Source organism: Poromitra crassiceps (genome assembly GCF_964638095.1).
Source record: "Poromitra crassiceps genome assembly, chromosome: 29".
NCBI lineage: Eukaryota > Metazoa > Chordata > Actinopteri > Beryciformes > Melamphaidae > Poromitra > Poromitra crassiceps.
Window position 1 is genome coordinate 10,179,717 of NC_139641.1, and position 19,435 is coordinate 10,199,151.

A 19,435-nucleotide genomic window follows, 5' to 3' on the forward strand; every position below is an offset into this window, starting at 1 on the left:
AACTGTAATGCTACAAGCTGTGTCTTCACTCAGGAAGGGGACAGAAGTTCTTGGTCATGACATATCCTACATGTGTAGGCTCACTGGGGTAGATTCTTGGTCATGACATATCCTACATGTGTAGGCTTACTGGGGTAGATTCTTGCTAACGAGGCTAACGAGGCTAGATTGCTGTGCTGGTTAAGCAGGGCATGCTGCTGTCGTTTCCTCTGTGGGCCACTAGTTGCGCGTCCTGTGTATGTCATCCTACAGAGACTCAGGGGAAGTCTATTTGTCTAAATATAATATAATATATAATAATATATGCCTAAATCCATAAACAGGCTAACACCATTTATCCAGATAGAGATTTTCCAGGCAAATATTTCTCCCAGATTATGCCCTATTGACCTCTGATAAATACAGCCTGGTTGGATCTATGGTGTCTCAGTCTCTCTGTGTGAATGTGTTTTGAGTGTGTGGATGGGCACATAATATTATCAAGGGAGGAATGGAAATGGAAACAGGTGTTATGTATAGCCTGCTATATTATGCAATGAAAAAACACCTTCAGTCCGAAAAATCTTGAAGATATGAGAGGTATTATCTTGAAGTGTATGAGATGAGGGGACACGGTGGTGCAGTGGTAAGCGCTGTCGCCTCACAGCTAGAAGGTCCCGGGTTCGATTCCCACCTGGGACGCTGTGAGCGCTGAAGGAATGCGTGCCCGTCCGCATGTCCTCGAGGTGCCCACCGCCCGGGTGGGGTCGTCAAAAGGGCCTTTCTGTGTGGAGTTTGCATGTTCTCCCCGTGCCTCCCGGGGGTTTCCTTCATATAGGAACCCCCTTCACCAAAAACATGCAATATCCTGGTTGCTAATGTGGTTCCTCCTCTGGTCGTTAAGGGCGCCTGTTCGGAGGGAGGGGAACTGGTTGGAATAGCGTGAACCTCCCACGTGCTATGTCCTAAAGGTGAAGCTTCCCCTGTCAGGTGAAAAGAAGCGGCTGGCTAACTGCCCATGTCTCGGAGGAAGCATGGAGCCAGTTTCGGAGATGTATCTTGAAGCGTGTGAGATGTCTCATTTTAAAGCATATGTTATCGGGGGATCTTTGCATACGTCTTCTTGATGCGCTATAATTGGACACACCATGCTTACGTCCCCCATAAACCATGCAGCCATAGACAGCTCTGCGCCATGTTCACAAGCGGAGCTGCTTGTTATACAGTACAGTATATTTGCTTAGCTATATATTACAGCTTGGAGAAATGCTCGCCTGTGATTTCTAACACCACAATTACTACATTGTCTTTGAGTGGCTGTTCTTTTCTATTGTGTGCTATAATTACCAGCCCGTCTGTGCCATAGTGTATGGAGTGCTATATGATAAATGCTATGCTAGCCTTTGAAGATAATTGCCGGCTTTAGCCGCCCATCGGGCGATGTTTTCAAAAACGGTTTACCTTATACGACATCTTGGGTCTTCCCTGCAGGCTTATCTGAAACATCCATATTTAAATATCCATCTCAACTTAAATGTATCCTCCAACGATCATAACTAACCTCATATTGTGGGATTTTTTTATTTATTTTTTTTATACAGGGGGATTCTCACTGAGAGCAATGCTCTCTTTTTCAGGAGCGCCCTGTTCACATTCACACACACATTCATACCTGGAAGCTGACCAGTACAACCACAGTCTGATCTGCTGCCCACTGAGCAGCTCCACTGGAGCAGTTGGGGGTTAAGGGCCTTGCTCAAGGGCACCTCAGTGGTGGTAATGAGGGAGGGGCAAGCGCTGCCCTTTTCACTTTCCCCACCCAGATTGATCCTGCCGGTCCCGGGGATTGAACCGACCACCTTCCGGTCACAAGCTCGCTTCTCTAACCATTGGGCCACCACTGCCCAAGTGTCTTCGGTAACCGTGAAAAATGCCTTTTGTTGCTTCCCCCCCACCCGCCTTTTTTTTTGGATTAAAGTGATTATTCGATCACAACTGAATCTCATCCCTGGTGTCCCTCTTCTTCCCTCGTAGATTGTGAAGATCTTCGGTGAAGACGGCATGTGTAAAGTGGTGGAGATCCCGGCAGACATGACAGCCAGGGACCTGTGCCAGCTGCTGGTCTACAAAAGCCATTGTTTGGACAACAACAGTTGGGCACTTGTCGAACACCACCCGCTGCTAGGGCTAGGTAAGCAGGCCCACACAAGGACCTTTTGGGTGGGCTGTGGGCAGTGGCGAGACGAGCAGAACGCTCACTGACACACACAGGTGTCTTCACATGTGCAGAATACATGCATGTTCACCTACATGCTCACTGACACACACAGGTGTCAGTGTCAGACAGACAGACAGACAGACAGACAGACAGAGAGAGAGACACACAGACAGACAGACAGAGAATCAGAGAGACAGTCAGACACTGACAGACAGAGACAGACAGACAGACAGACAGAGAATCAGAGAGACAGTCAGACACTGACAGACAGACAGACAGACAGACAGACAGAGACAGACAGACAGACAGACAGAGAATCAGAGAGACAGTCAGACACTGACAGACACACAGACAGACAGAGAAACACACAGACAGACAGCGGAGGCAGATCAGTGCAGATAGACCTGGACATACCTGCAGATAGACCTGCAGGCAGATACCTGCAGATAGACCTGCAGGCAGATACCTGCAGATAGACCTGCAGGCAGATACCTGCAGATAGACCTGCAGGCAGTCGGGCTCTAGTACCACCTCCGCCTCATTTTGAGCCAGGAAAAACCCTGCCAGTGTGTCATACCCTGCCACCTCCCACTATACAGCAAAGAGAGGAGTCAATGTTTATTGATATATGCCATTCAGATCAGAATAATTAGTCTAGTCATTAAGTTTGCTGATAATATTTCTATCATGTTAAGTCTGTGTCATGTTAACTGGTGTATTCAGAGCAAATAGGGAGATATAGAGCATTATCATCATGCTATATATCTCCCTCTTTGCTCTGAATGAGTGAGAAAAGGAGAAAATACTGAATAATTACATCACAACAGTATCCTAATGTTAATTTAAAATGAGATATTCCTCTAAATATGGCAAAAAAATGTAAAAAAAAAAACGTCAAATTTTTTTTCGGCGGGGCCCTTGCGGGCCCCACCGAGAGTCCCTTCCTCCCAGCACCCCCTGCTTAAAATGACTTCCAGCGGCCCTGGGAGAAGGTGACGGATCAGAGGATTGATGAACACCGTAACCAAACCTCCACTGCCTTCTGCTCCTCTCGGTATCATAGAGGTTGTGATGTTATCGATCCGCGGCCATAAAGGACACAGCAGAGAGAGGGGAGAAGGTGACGGAGCTGATTGATGAAGGATTTAAAAGGCTATCTGTCACGTTAGAGGCTCTTTAGTTCAGGAGCGGTGATACCACAGACATCTACCTTCCCGAAAATAGAAGCCTCCCGGGACGTCCAAATTGCGTTGTGGCCCTAATGTCATGTAAAACGGTCAAAATGACTGTAGAGCGGCTGTGCTGGGAAATGAGAAGTAATACGCTGTTCGTTTTTTGGTCAAATAGATTTAATATAATTTCAAGTTATTTCATCTCGTGAAATCGTATTTTTCTCAAAACAAGTGAAAAAAAATAAGCCAATGGGGTACGATGAGACAGTCTATCGAAATATGCGATCCTAGCTGCATTTGAAATACAAATGAGAAGTTCTCCGTCCAAATTCTATTTACATTTTCGAATGAGATGTTTACGCCAGCCAGTGCCATCGCTAGAAAGAAATGTCATTGAATATTCATCAATTACATCGTATAGTGTGGTTGTATTGAATCCGTGAACCCCCATATTCACATCGCATATTGAATCAAATAAGCACTTTGTCACATCCCTACTCAACACTAAGGCCATGTTCACATTACAATCAAATCTGATTTGCTGATAAAGTCATTAATCATCATTATCTTGATTGGTTTCCCAAATCTGATTTGGGAGTGTGTGTCCGCACTGCCACAAATCTGATTCTCAAGTCGGATCTGTGTGTCCAGACCTAAACAGCCTATCTGCATGGGTTGCAATGGTAACGACGTGGGCGTCAGTAAATACGTACGTTGGTGACGTGGTTTTCCTGCGCAGAAGCATTTGACGACGAGTTGCGAGCGACGTTCAAATCAGATTTGGTGGATCTGCGCGTCCGCACTGAAGTCACATCAGTCGAAAGCAGATTGGAAACTACCTCCATATGTGGTTTGGGACAAGTGACACAAATCAGACTTGGAGGGTCCAGACTCATAAAACCAATCTGGATAAAGTCATTAATAGGTCACTAAAGTTCACAAATCAGATTTGGCCTCCTAGTCTGAACATGGCCTAAAAGATTAAAAAGCAACAGTCAAAGAAGTTAATCATTGTATTTTAATTTGTTGCTGTATGAAGACGGAGCAGAGAGCCTTGCGTTTGTCTCAGGGTGATTTTGTGTTAAACTTGGCAGTACAACAGTAAGTTTGGAAAGCTTTGGCCGGCGGAACGTACAAAAAACCAAACCTCCCCTGAGGAGAGGACGATTATAAAGCAGTTATGGAGGACGAGTTGTGTGTCTGTACATTTGAACAGATGTGAGAGAGAAGGGAGTGTACTTTTATACACTGCAATGTGCCCAGTAGTCAAATACAAAGAGACACATCGTTACCGATGAAAACGTCTCTGCTAACCCAACAGAATCATTTGACGTCTTTCTTTCATCCAAATAATTTTGGACGTTTTGCTTCGAATTCACCCACAAACAAGCCGTGATAGTCATAGGCTACATTCAGACCAAAAGCGTTTTTGGAGCTGCCAGCGTCTTTCGGCAATTCATTCTCTATGTAAGGACGCGCTAGACGTGCCCCTCTTTTAATGAACGCACCTGGCGTTTCAGCGCTGGTGGCGTCTTGTTGTTTTTGGAGGAGCGCTGTGGGCGTTTTAAAGCTGAAAAAAGTTGAACATTGAGGAAAAGCGCGTTGCTCGTCATTTTCACTCTTCCTACCTTTTCTCCCCCCCCGAGGGATTTTCAACCTCCGCTGCTGCCAGAATTGGCAATAATCTGGCTTTCATGTTGACAGTGAACAACATCAAACAGACAAAACCAGCTGGCTACCGTCCTTGTGGTCGTTGTGTTCTGATCCGTACTGCACGCGACTACAGGGGGAAAACAAACGGAGTGCAAAAAAACGCTCCGCGCGCTGTGTTTTGTGCACAATGGAAACGCTCTCAACATGATTTTCATAGCGTTCTGACTGAAAAAAAAACGCTTTGGGTGTGAACGCCGCTTATGTTGTGTTTTGACGGGTGGGAACCTATAGAAAAGCACATTGCACTATTACAAAGAGCACACAGGCCCCAAATCTATAACCTATTATTTCATCATCCGGCCTGATCGGATTACATTTCAAATGCAGTTAGGTTGGTTTTGTTGGGTCTGACATCATGCTTGGCTCAGAGCAACACTTATTCTGGCACAACTGTAACTCCATCCCACTGTACTCTCTCTGCACATCTAGGATGACTACTTATCATATTTTATGTTTAGAAGTTTCAGGTTCTATTATGCTAAGGCACCGGTCGAGCTTCTTAAAATGCTGTGCTATATGTATATATATGTGTGTGTGTGTGTGTGTGTGTGTGTGTGTATATATATGTGTGTGTGTGTGTGTGTGTGTGTGTGTCTATATGTATATATATATATATACATATTTAGAACACGGCTCTCTCGAATACTCGATTCTGATTGGTCAATCAACAATATTCACCGGTCATTATTTCTCGACAACCGACCGCTGCTCTGCCACACCTGGATTAATCAGTTGATAAGAGCTTTTTGTCAGCAAGACACTACTAATTAGGCCAACCAGTTGCAGCTGTGGTGTCTTGTGTGCCAATTACGAATGAAACCGCTTTGTGTTGAAAACGCTATAAAAAAATCTATTTGAATAATTATTTTTGTCAGATTATTGAATGATTTAGTTGTAGGCCGTGTTCTAAGCGGGATAATGTATAGACCAAATCAGCGGGATGTTTACATTTACTTCCGGGTACCCCTGAGGTCCACACATTATAATGGCGGTGAACGGCACAAACTGACGTGTTGAAGACAAAAACAGACAAAGAAGACAAAAATGGTTCGTCCGTGTTGTGTTGTTGTTTAATATCATTCATAACAACACTTTCACTAACGTTAGTGGAGACCAGACTAGCTAATTTACCTGTTGGACCAGACCAGAGTAGACTTGAAGCTAAATTAAATTGACCTGGCGTCAGTAGCTCTGTCTGTACCAGGCTCTTTCTCGCCAAGAAGAGCCTGGTGACGCGAGGTTACTCTGTCTGTAACGTAAAAAAACAGCGAGTTTGACAGACAAACAAACTTTATTTGCTAGCTAACACTACATAAAACAAACACAGAAGAAAGGCTAGATACATCGGACAAGCATGTTTACCAACCGTTTAACCATTTAAATTGAAAGTAGTCGGCCGAAAACAACGAGAGTGTTTGACAGCATTTATATGACAACACGCACATTTAAACCTGCCGCCTTTCCCAAGTGGTACCCGGAAGTAAATTTGTTTACATGGTGACGTCACGGTGATTTGGTCTATACTGAGCCGGTGATTACTGGAAATAATGACCTTCAGGTGAATATTAAGCCCTCCGCTGCGCGTCGGGCTAAATCATTCACCTGTCGGTCATTATTTCCACAGTAATCACCGGCTCAGTATACATTATCCCTTACATATATATATGTTAAGAAATACATACTACCGCATGCACTGGGACGCGTCATCAGTGATGTTAACTGGGGTCGTAAGGTGTTTCGGGTCTCTCAACATCATACACCCTCGCCCAGTAGACCCAGCCGAGGCCGATTAAGACCCCGACCCGCGTCCCAGAAGCAGCCACTCACGGATCAGCCCTCCTACTCTGTCTGCGGAAGGGTTGATCACGCCCAATCCGGTGCAATAGAGCCAGTGCTACACCGCAGCATGAAAGACCCTTCGGCGCATGGAGGCTCAGGCTCTGTGGGTTTACTCCCGGCCGCGCTCCTCCTTCGTCTCACCAGACCCTCCCGGGGCAAAGGCATCCAGAGGCAGAGAGGACGCCTCAAGAAGGCCTGTGCGCTGCACGTCGCTCTAGCCTGAAGGACCCCAGGCCGCGCCGATCTTTACACAGATTTTCAGGAGGCTGATCCGTAGCGTTTGTGGATTTCTCCCTCACGAGAGAGCCAGGCTGGGGTGCTAAAACCCATCCCGTACCGGATGCCGTCTCTCCGACCGTCAACTGTCTCTCCAGCTTGTCACCAAACTATACCTGGTTGTCGCCTAGTCTATTCCTAAGTGTCACTGGCCAGGGGGAGCCAGAATTCTATGTTAAGAAATACATACTACCGCATGCGCTGGGACGCGTCATCAGTGATGTTAACTGGGGTCGTATATATATATAGTATTTGGCAGTGTATGAGCTTAGTTGCGTGTGCATGTGTTAGTTAGTTCAAGACAAAATACCATATTTGAGTATGTCATGTTGGACTTTGGGGAAAAAGTGATCGACGTCTTTCACAATGGTGTGTCATTTTTATAGATCAAATCGATTAGCTGACAAAATGATCATGAGATTAATCGAGGATGAAAATAACCATTACTCAGCAGTCCTCCTCTCTGGTGTCAGCTGTGCACCGTGCCATGTTTTGTACATGTACATGTTGTGATGATGCGTAAGGTTGTGCACGTGTGTTATACTGTGCGTGGGGGCGGAGCTCCAGAATAGACCTTACCCCGTAGGGGTGCTCCAAAAAATCGATTCTGAAAGGATCGCGATTCTTAATGCCACGATTCCTGGATCGATTCCAAACTTCCAAGAATCGATTCTTAAAATCGTAAAAAAAAAAAAAAAAAAAAAAAAAATTACAGTGCACCTGAACGCAACATGCAAGATACCGGCTGAATAAGTGTCCAAATGTTCATGTCATTTGTGTACTGTACTGCCACGGTGCCACCACCTCTTGCACTTAAGAACTCTGGTTAATGTATTCCCCCCAAAATCTATAAATCCTTCTCAAAGTCTACAGATCACCCCCAGCCTATAAATCCATCTTATCTGAAGAACATAAGGGGGGAATTCCCCCCTAGTTTGCAAAATGAATTTAGGCCCTGACTGTAATACAGAAGTTGAATTTGAAGTTCAGCATTAATACATTTGTCATTTTTTGTCTTATATTACCTTTGTGCGTTATTGCAATATAAAACTACATAATTGAGAATCGATTCTCGATTCTGGAATCGAGAATCGCTGGAATCGAGAATCGATTCTGGAATCGGATCGTGACCCCAGGAATTGGAATCGGATCGGATCGTGGCTTAGCCGGATCGGAGCACCCCTATTACCCCGGGTACGATAGTGCATTTAGAATAGAGAGGGCCTGTTCTCCCGTCCGCAGCCCCCCACCAGCTCTCCCACTGCCCCCCGCTGAATGGGCGATGGCCCCTCTGCGATAAGTGACACACTGACCCTCCCGCTTTGTCAGCCTCCAAAGGTTAAAGGTTAACACCTAACGGGGACAGCCGGGGGCAGCAGTGCCAGCAGGGCTGAGTCACATTGTCACGGACACGCGGGTGACTCATCATGAAAGAGAAGGAGGGAGTCGTGACGGGGATAAATGGATGATCGTGACAGGGAGAGATAAAGAGGGAGAGATGAGGTAATGCTGCGAGATGCAGGCTTTAGAGCCAGATTTCTCCCAAGTTCATATTGCATCCTATCCTAAGACTATCAGGCATATCATATAGCATATATCCATGGGCGATTAAGGTCTCATTATGCTTTCCGCATCAGCGAGGAACGCGAGTGTCCGCGCGGAAAAGTGACGTCAAATCAGCAGACACGCCCCTCCGCAAGGCTCCGTGCGGACGGTTTTCGACCGGCCGTGCGCACGCCGAATTTTGTAACTACGCGGACGCGGACGGGCGGACAAAGTGGAGTTTTCAAGACTCGCGCTCAATTCCGCCTGCAGAAACCCACACAGAGTATACAAGCTCCACACGTTTCCTCGTCGGATTCCGTGTCTCTCATTTCCGTGCGGCCGGCCAAAGCGTCAAGCATATTCCAGGCTTTATACGTTGGTGCACTGGCTGCACGTGCAACCCCTAGTGGCCAGATTTTTTATTTTTTATTTTTTTTACTTTTATTTATACAGGGAGAGTCTCACTGAGAGCTATGCTCTCTTTTTCAGGAGTGCCCTGTTCACATTCACACACACATTCACACCTGGAAGCTGACCAGTACAACATCACATGACTGCAGCTTGGGTAAAGTTGCATCTATAGTAGGTGTCATTCAGCATATTGTGATATGTTGTTGGAGAATGTGTTGTCATATCCTACTATAGCATTCAGTGTCTCCTATACAGTTATCTATTTGTGGAGTTACACCACAATAGATTTTGAGCACCACAAATAGATTTTGACTGCCACATATTAATTTCAAGTAGTTGACTGCAAACACCTGCTTTAGGAGCCCACTAGATGGTGCTCTGAGGCCCACCAGTGGGAATAGGCTAGAATAGGCTATATAAGGAGACAATTATTTTTTCATCACTGTAAAGCCACCACATAGTGAAGAGGATATTAATGTGATGTGTGTAGTTCTTCATATCTACTAGCCTCTTCATTTTGCTCAGAGTGCCCCAGATTAATGCATTTTATTTTAAAATTTACAAAATTTCTTTATCGAGGGGGAGACCCCCCTACCGGAGTAATATTGATTTCTGGGTGGTGCAACCCCTGTTTGGAAGGTCTATAATTGCCTATGCATATATCATATCATAACATAATGCTCATTTGATTTACATTTGGGTTGGTTGGTATTAATTCATTGAGTGCCAATGACGACAGTTGTCGTCAATTCGAATACTAACGTAGAGTGCCAAAGACGACGATTGTCGTCAATTGCGTTTTTTGACGGTGGGACGTGGATCAATGCCCGATACATCTCCTGTACAAATATTGTAGCTAGGAGCCGCCCGGCGCACACAAACGGAGCGCTCCGAAAATAGACTGGGTGCGTGAGGCTGTGTAGTGTGGGGAGGGGTTTGCAGCTGAGGGGGGGAGAGGGGGGTGGGGCACGCAGGGCATCACACAACTACACCACGTCACTACATCAGAAAATATTATCTTCAGACTCAGTGAATGTGCTTGAAATGCTGCATTTCACAAAAGGCGGAATAACTCAGCTTCTAATTTGAAAAGTGTCTTTTTGCTCAAAACAGCCTATCTTCTCCGGCTCATAACTAAAGAACGGAAAATGGTATCAATAAACTTTTTTTTGCAGATGATAGAAGAGAGTCTCAGCGTGGTCGGTGTTTACATAGTAATATCACACAATATTCTGTGGGCCTCGAGAAATCACTGAAAACGCTCTGAAACTCTGGCACTGGGAGCGTCCGTTCTCCAAAAGTGGCTGGCACTCAATGAGTTAAAAGCCAGACTTCACCGTTGGAAGTGGTTCCACTGAGTCACGTCCAGTGTTGGGAAAGTTACTGAAAATTGGTAATTAGTTACAGTTACTAGTTACTTCTCTCAAAAGGTAATTTAATTACTTTAAAGTTACCAGTTACTTCAAAGTAATTAGTTACTAGGGAAAGTAACTTTTGCGTTACTTTTAAAAGTCCGCTTCGATTGTTATTAATGCACACATTATGTTAGTGTTGCTGTGCCACAGTGTGGCATTGAACCTTCGCTTATTGGGGAGGCTTATAGCCTATCAAGGTCATTAGCCTCTGGGGCTCTGGCTGCAGCTCTCTCCCCGGACTAGGTCTGAGGATCAGAAACTGGGTAATCCTCTGAAGTTGTCCGTTATTTTCATGTCCTAAAGTAACTAGTAACTAGCCCAGTTACTATTTTAGTAACTGTAACTGAGTTACTGAATTTGAAAAAGTAATTAGTTAGATTACTAGTTACTGAAAAAAGTAGTTAAGTTACAGTAACTAGTTACTTAGTAACTAGTTACTCCCAACACTGGTCACGTCCCACGTCGGGCTCATGCAGAATACCAATCCTCCCCAGGCATCATCCGCATCACATCCGTAGCAGGATAGACCGTCAGTTGAGTCACAAGCCACCCAGAGAGACTGAGAGAGAGGGCTTGTCAGGCCGTGTGTGTGTCTCCACTTAAGCCCACTGGCTGCCCCGTCAGTCAAGGTCAGTTGGTGTAGTGAGCATAACCCATTCAAGCCACTCTGCAGTTTTTTTTATTTTTAGATCATTATTATGATAGTAATAAAAACACCACACACAATTTAAAACAACTGAACGTACATTTTCACACAAGCATCAGCTAAATGGCTAAATCGAGAACCGTTGGACGGATCAACTTCAAACTTTAGGAGTGTGCCCTATTGTGCATTGGGCATAGGACCACCTACTGGCAACACAAATAGCGCTTTATCTTGATGATAGGGGTGCACCGATCACGTTTTTTTGCCACCGATCACCGATTGCCGATCGGAAATATCTGCCCAACCGATTACCGATCACCGATCACCGATTATATAAACTCCTCAAAGAAAGTTTGGAAACGTTATTTTAGGTTGATTATTTCTCCCCTTTAATAATACCAATTGGCATTGTATTTTATATCGTTGGAAAGCCTGATTAGTGATAGGGCTTTTTTTTATAAATTATATTTTTTTATATAAAAAAATATCGGCAATCAGCCGAAATATTGGCAATCAGCCTATCGCATTTTTGAGGTCAAAATCGGCCGATACAGATTGCTTGCCGATCGATAAGTGCATCCCTACTTGATAGCCATTCATCTGATTAAAACGTAAAACTCGGGGAGTGCGCTTAGGGGGACGCAACGGAGTGCAGGGAGCTGAATTCTGTGCAATCTGACATAGCGCCACCTACTGGCAACACAAAAAGCAGTTTATCTCTATAGCCATTCATCTGATCGACTTCAAACTTGGGGAGTGTGCTGCTGGGAACCTGACATAGAACAGTGCCGAATGTTGTGCAATTCGGCACAGCGCCACCTACTGGCAACACACAAAGTGGTTTATCTTGAGAACCGTTCATCCGATTGACTTCAAACTTGGGGAGTGTGCTCCTGGGAACTAGTAGTGCGGCACTGTATTTCTTGAAATTTCTTGAAATTTCCCGCGCCACCTACTGGCAACACAAAAAGGAGTTTATCTCGAGAAACATTTGTCAGATTGACTTCAAACTTGGGGAGTGCGCTGCTCGGACCCCGATGGAGTGCGGTGCCGCATTTCATGCAGTTTGGACTTATTCCAGGACCGTCTGTATGTCTGTCTTTCGCGTATCTCGAGAACCGTTTGTCGGATCGACTTCAAACTTGGGGAGTGTGCTTACCTGACAGAGTGCAGTGTGTGTGTGGGGGGGGGGGGGTGCATGGGGGAACGGGCACTACACTAGTAAGTGTAATGGATAGAGTCATGCCCCTCCCCCTCAGTAGGGAGGTGGCAGGAACTGAGCTGTAGGCTGTTCATGAGATATTTGTAGCCTACTTAGCACTTTCTAAATGTGTATTATTCACTGTTTAATTGAAGTCATTGTTTGTTTAGCATTCATTTGCAGCCTTGTAAATACAAACTCACAAAATCCTCACTTTGTGCACTAATCTGTGGCTTGTCCTGGCTATTCTGCCTCTGGCTGCCACAGTATATCTGCCACAGTCATATACATGAAATAGCCTAAATGTGGTCTAGATTGAGCGTTTACTTGCAACATAGTATTACAAACTATTACATTATCCAAAACAATTACATTTTAGCAACAACAACACATGTCTGGGTTTACGAATGTCTGGGGTCATGGAGTTCTGAGACGTCAAAGTGGGTCACAAGCCAAAAAAGGTTGGGATCCACTGGTCTAACCTGATTTATTTCCCACTTTTTCCATTCTCATCTCCATGTTGATTTTGTCCCGTTCACCAATCCCATCCAGTGTATTATTGCCTATCTCATATATATATATATATATATATATATATATATATATATATATATATATATATATATATATATATATATATATATATACACACATACATACACATATATATATATATACGGTATATATATATATATATGTTTATGTATGTATGTGTATATATATGTATATATATTATATATATATATATATATATATATGTTTATGTATGTATGTGTGTGTATATATATATATATATATATATATATATATGTTTATGTATGTATGTATGTGTATATATATGTATATATATTATATATATATATATATATATATAGATATGTTTATGTATGTATGTATGTGTATATATATGTGTATATATTATATATATATATATATATATATATATATATATATATATATATATATGTTTATGTATGTATGTGTGTGTATATATATATATATATATATATATATATATGTTTATGTATGTATGTATGTGTATATATATATATATATGTTTATGTATGTATGTGTGTATATATATATATATATATATATATATGTTTATGTATGTATGTATGTGTGTATGTATATATATATATATATATATATATATATATATATACACACACACATACACAACAATCTTGTGGACCCTGTGGTCATATATGTAGCATGTGAAGCTCAGGTGAGGTCAGTGCGGTTGTGTGGCTGATTTTAATCCATTTGATCTGGGAGGCTGACCTAGTTTTTCTTTCACTTTCATTGTAACTAGTTGTGCTTGTGACTTAGAGGAAAGGTGGATAAGGGATGATAGGGGAACTACAAAATGTATCATACTGCAGTAGTGCAGATTACAGCTTTACATGGCGCCCATTGCATTTGTCACCTGCCTGTGCTATAAAAGCACACGCAATCTACTGGGTGATTTAAGGCTAGTTTGTTAGATCATGGGTGAGGATCTCAGAGTGGGTTGAACTAGTTTGTTACATTTTTATTTTATTTTTGATTTATTTCTTAATGCTTTCTCATTTTGTGTCGATAGGAATTAAGCTTAATTTCAACATGCTTAAAGGTCCCATTCCGTGCAAAAGCTGTTTTTACTTGTAAATGCATATATACTGCTGTCATCCCTCCCTGTAATGAGTGGTCACAACCTCAGAACTGCCAGAGTTGGATTTGTCCCTATCCAGCTTCCCCCTGCAGTCTCCTCCAAGCCACGCCCCCTAACGCTCTGTTCCCCCAGATGGGTTAATGTGATGTCACGCGGGTCCTTAAGCATACTGCGCACGGTCTCTATCACACAAGCTACCTGCACCATTTTGTCTATAGCCACAAAATTAACACTTCTAGCTGGAGCGACGCCAACTGTACGTGATCCAGCAACTGCGGAGGTGCATTCGGTAAGTCTAGGCCAGGGGTCACCAACCTTTTTGAGGTCGAGGGCTACCTGAAGGGTAGAGAGTCATGTCGGGGGCTACCTGTTGAAATTTGCTCGATTTACCTTTAAATAATGAGTATTATGCATTTAATCGAGACATACACTCTTTTCTTTCACTGTTGTGAAGAAGAACTCTTCCTCCCACTCCTCTTGAAATTGGTAATGTTTTTTCTTTCACTTTTCTGCCATTGTTCTTGCGTTCCATCATTTAGCTTAGCCGACTGATCATTGGCAGCTGGCAGTCGCACTGTCGCAGAGTGAATGACGTAGTGACGTAACGTAAAACTAAACTTTGACCCCAGCCCAGGCGGATCAAAATAGTTAATCAATAATTAATTATACACAGACAATAAATTATACACAGACAATAAACGTTTTTAAAACGTATGCATTGTTAAACAAATTATTTTCTACATTTGTGTGTTATTGTGGGAAGGGAGGAGAAAAACAAATAAAAAATTAATGTTTCTGATTATATTTTTTTGTTTCGTTTTTTTGTTTTTTCTTTCTTTCCCCTGTGGCTGAGCCTGTTTGTCTGTTTTGTCTTGTTTGTGTAAAAAAAAAAAAAAAAAAAAAAAAAAAAAAAAAAATTTTTTACATTTTTCTGAACGTGGCTTGCGGGCGCCACAGCGCCACCCCGCGGGCGACTGGTTGGCTACCACTGGTCTAGGCATTTTGAGATGTCCTCTTTAGCGTAGCAACCGTTAAGTTAGCGATAGCTCGTTGCTAACATTAGTTGTGGACACAACCTAGCGTGCTGGTCCACGGACGCTAATCTGATTGGCCGCTGGGAGCCTGGGGTGGGCTCTCCCCCAGCGGCCAATGGGAACTGTTAGTTCTGAATATATTATAGAAACAGACCATTCTTGGGAAGCGACGAGATGAGGAAGTGACAACTCCGTCAGAACAAACGGGGTTGCTATATTTTCGACAAATTAATCCAGAATCATGTTTTATGGACCAGAGACACACGTTTTTAAGAGGTTACAGCTGCACGAATTGGGACCTTTAAGTGCTTTGAATGGAACATGTTTCTAATCAACGTTAGCGTCTAAATGTTGATGGGAACTCATCAGAGAGGGCTTCCAGACGATAACGTCTCTGTACCTCTGCCTCTCTCTCTCTCCCCTCTCTCAGAGCGCTGTCTAGAGGACCACGAGCTGGTGGTGCAGGTGCAGTCCTCCATGAACAGCGACAGTAGATTCCTCTTCAGGAAGAACTATGCCAAATATGAATTCTTCAGAAATCCCCTGGTAATGGTTTCCTCAACAGGCCTTGTCTCTCCCAGCCTCTCTGCTCGCTGAAATATCTCACACCTTGGCCTATCTATGTCATTTTTATGTGGGGCCATTCAGCTATTTGTGGATTTTGTTTTTGCGCTGTTCGCCAGTTCCTTCAATGTTTGCTCTTTTACAAGCACAAGAATGCTATTTGCAGTTTTAGGGGCCCTTTACACGAGGACGGTTTCCTATGGTGACGGGGAATTATTGTATCGTTAGTGCCTCCCTTTTAGACGGCGAATTCGCGCTTAGGAAACGACACATTTTGAAACCACCCTCCAGAGTGAAATTCTTTGAGACGCTCCCCGCTGAGCGCTCCATGTAATCGCTTTGAGACGGCACATTTCAGGAACTCTGACGTGCCTGCACACGCGACACACGCAATTACGCCATAGCCGCGCGCGAGTTGGCAGCCATTTTCAAAATAAAACGTCAGTATGAATGAAGTTTGGCAACATTCAGAATTAAGCTACGAGCTACTGCGAGGAGCCGATGGCTGTACCGGTCGGCATTTAACGTTAGTTACAAAAGCACATCGACGCGAACCGCGTCAACGCGTTTCGCGGTCTTAAGGGGCGTTCACATCGAGATATTTATTTTTCGCTCTGTCGCTCAAGTCAACCCTTTGGAATCGCTCTGTCGCTCTGTTTAAATCGCTCATCAACAGGCACACGAAATGACGGACATGTGGGGGATATAACGTTACGCAATGTCATGCTGTTTGTCCACTACGAGCCACCGTCATTGTTTACAAGCTAAGCCTATCAGCGTGCTCCTAATGCGAGCTGCATACCGGTAGTACAGACTTCACTTCATGTCAGCTGTCAGGCTGTCAATGTGGTTTGTTGCCACACAATAAACCAGCGGTTTGTTCCAAGCCAGAGTGATCCTTGACTCACTCTCACACAGCAGCCAATCAGCATTGAACAGCGAGCGACTGATGCCAGCGTATTTTCGCTCGAGTTGGAATATTTCATCTTGAGCGACGAGCGTATTTTCTCCCTGTCGCTCTGTCTCTGTCGCTCAGACACCCAGCGATTTTTCTCCCAGGCGAATATACGCTCAATCGCTCGTTTGCATTGACTTTGTATGTAAACTCGACGCCAGCGACCAACTTTAATAGGTCGGTGTGAACGCAGCTTTAAAGGGATACACACACAAATGCTGCATCAGGTATCAATGGGTTAATGTCTTAGAACGGACCTGACAGTTAGGCAGTTCAGTCTAATGCCAACATCTCTTGAAGTGAACAGTTTGATGGCCCAGTATTGTTGCGGTCATTTGATTTAAGAAGATTGTAAAATGAAGGGAATGTTCCTTCTTGTCAAAGTGACGCTCTTCCTTCTCTTTATTATTGTGAAATATTGCATCAGTTGAGACTAATGAGTGTGACATGTCATTTTCTTTCTGTCTCAGGAGATCTGAACCTACAATTATTGTCACAGTGACTGATACTCTCTTTCTCTCTGTCTCTGTCCCGTCCCACAACCTCCCTCCCTCTCTCCCCCCCGCCCCTCCCTCTCTCTCTCTCTCTCCCCCCCCTCCTCTCTCTCTCTCTCTCCCCCCCTCCTCTCTCTCCCCCCTCCCTCTCTCTCCCCCCCTCCCTCTCTATCTCTAACTCTCTCTCTCCCCCCCCTCCCTCTCTCTCCCCCCCCCTCCCTCTCTCTCCCCCCCCTCCCTCTCTCGCTCCCCCCCCTCTCTCTCCCCCCCTCTCTCCCTCCCTCCCCCCACTCCCTCCCTCTCTCTCTCTCTCTCCCCCCCTCCCTCTCTCTCTCTCTCTCCCCCTCTCTCTCTCTCTCTTTCCCTCCCCCCCCTCCCTCTCTCTCTCTCTCCCCCCCTCTCTCTCTCTCTCCCCCCCCCCCTCTCTCTCTCCCCTCCCTCTCTCTCTCTCCCCTCCCTCCCTCTCTCTCTCTCTCTCTCCCCCCCTCCTCTCTCTCCCCCCTCCCTCTCCCTCCCCCCCTCCCTCTCTATCTCTAACTCTCTCTCTCCCCTCTCTCTCTCTCTCCCCCCCCTCCCTCTCTCTCTCCCCCCCCTCTCTCTCTCTCTCTCTCCCCCCCCCCCTCTCTCTCTCCCCCCCCTCTCTCTCTCTCTCTCTCCCCCCCCCCCCTCTCTCTCTCTCTCCCCTCCCTCCCTCTCTCTCTCTCTCTCTTTCTCTCTCTCTGCCACCAGACATTTTTCCCGGAGCACATGGTTGCGTGGTGTCAGGAAAGCAATGGTACGATTCCACCGTCTCAACTCCTGCAGGTACAGACTGCACACACACGCACGAACACACACACACACGCACGCACGCACACACACACACATTCTGTCTTAGCCGCACACTGCAGTGCGCGCATATTTTCAGACTCAGCACCACACCAGACGCTGCGCACATGGAGCTGACATACCTGACCCTTGACCCTGAGACAGTGTGTCTGGTCCCTGAGCCTGTAGTAATAACTACTGTTGATCCCCTGTTGACACATGACTGTCTCGGTGCGACGCACCGCAGGGCCCCACACGTATGACGGCTGGGAATTAAGCAGTCAGAAATAGAGCGTGCAGCCGCCTCTGCTAGCCTACCGTATGTTTGCACAGCACAGATTCACGCTACCTGCCTGCACCGCACGCCACTTTACAACACCGTGAAGAGATCTGAAGAAAGACCCAAGCGCCCGGGAGGAGAGCAGACAAAAAAAGGATTCCTGGGATTTGGAAGAGCTTTGGTCTTAGTGGAGAGAGAGGGTTTATACATGCAGTCTGGCTCTCCCACCATCTCATGTAATGGAGCTGTCAGAAGACAGAACCCACCACAAGCAGGAATCCACCCCCCTCCTCCACCCGTGGGTGCTTTTACCTCCCCCCCCCGCCGATCGTGTAGATCAGTGATACTCAACTGGCGGCCCGGGCGCCCCTGTGTGGCCCGCGATGGAATTGCAAAAAAAAGTGCACCTGAACGCAACATGCAAGATACCCGCTGAATAAGTGTCCAAATGTTCATGTCATGCTGGCCAATACTCCACTTCTGTTATAGCATTCCAGGCTGGAATATGGAATATCTTTCAATAATCTATGATTTAGCGGCTAAATTGTCAAATACCGCCGTCTGCTCGCTACCCAGGCACTTATGTATGTACTTGACCTAACTAACTTAACCTAACTAACTATCCGGTGTGCACAACATTGTCAGACTAAACTCCGGCTGACACCCCAAAAACCTACAATCCGCTACAGAAAAATGTATATTGTTTGTTTATTAACTGGCCCCCTGGCCTCCTATCATTTCACGAAAGTGGCCCCCGGGCAAAGCAAGTTGGGCACCCCTGGTGTAGATATTCCACTCCGTTCTGCTCCGCAAAGAGGCAACGGGTCAGTTAACCGAACGGGGTGCGGGGGTGTGTCAGGCGTCCGGGACGGGTTGCTCTCCATAGAAGGTCTTTGCGCTCAGTGTTGCCGTCGAAAAGCCAGGTGTTACCAATATGCGCCATTATGCAAGAGCCATATGTGAATGCAAAGCAGCCGCTCGAGAAGAAGAACGCTTTCAAGCAAAATGTTCCTGCATGATGAGGCCCCATCAGAGGTGGTTTTGCCCAAAACACTGGGAAACATGTGCTTTAGATATTGAACCGTTTTCCTTCCAGCCGCAAGCCACAGATTCCAAATCAGCTCGCCACTTTCATGGTGTGATCTCTCTGTGAAACACCAAAGAGCGCAAGCTCCAAACGTCTACTTCTGTGTCAGCCTCAACCAGCTGGAGAACAAGTAGTCCATCCTCCA

At 45.2% G+C, this 19,435-nt stretch overlaps 1 protein-coding gene across 1 annotated transcript in view; it reads left to right on the forward strand.

Annotated features, from left to right (window-relative positions):
• Positions 1 to 19,435, forward strand: part of LOC310800041 (homer protein homolog 1-like) — a gene marked incomplete at both ends in the record, with an annotated part of 59,146 nt that overhangs the window by 31,386 nt on the left and 8,325 nt on the right. Inside the window, 2 exons of the mRNA XM_083662634.1 lie at positions 2,014 to 2,170; positions 15,534 to 15,649. Coding sequence (XP_083518760.1) covers positions 2,014 to 2,170; positions 15,534 to 15,649 — 273 coding nt within the window. The remainder of the gene's footprint in view (positions 1 to 2,013; positions 2,171 to 15,533; positions 15,650 to 19,435) is intronic.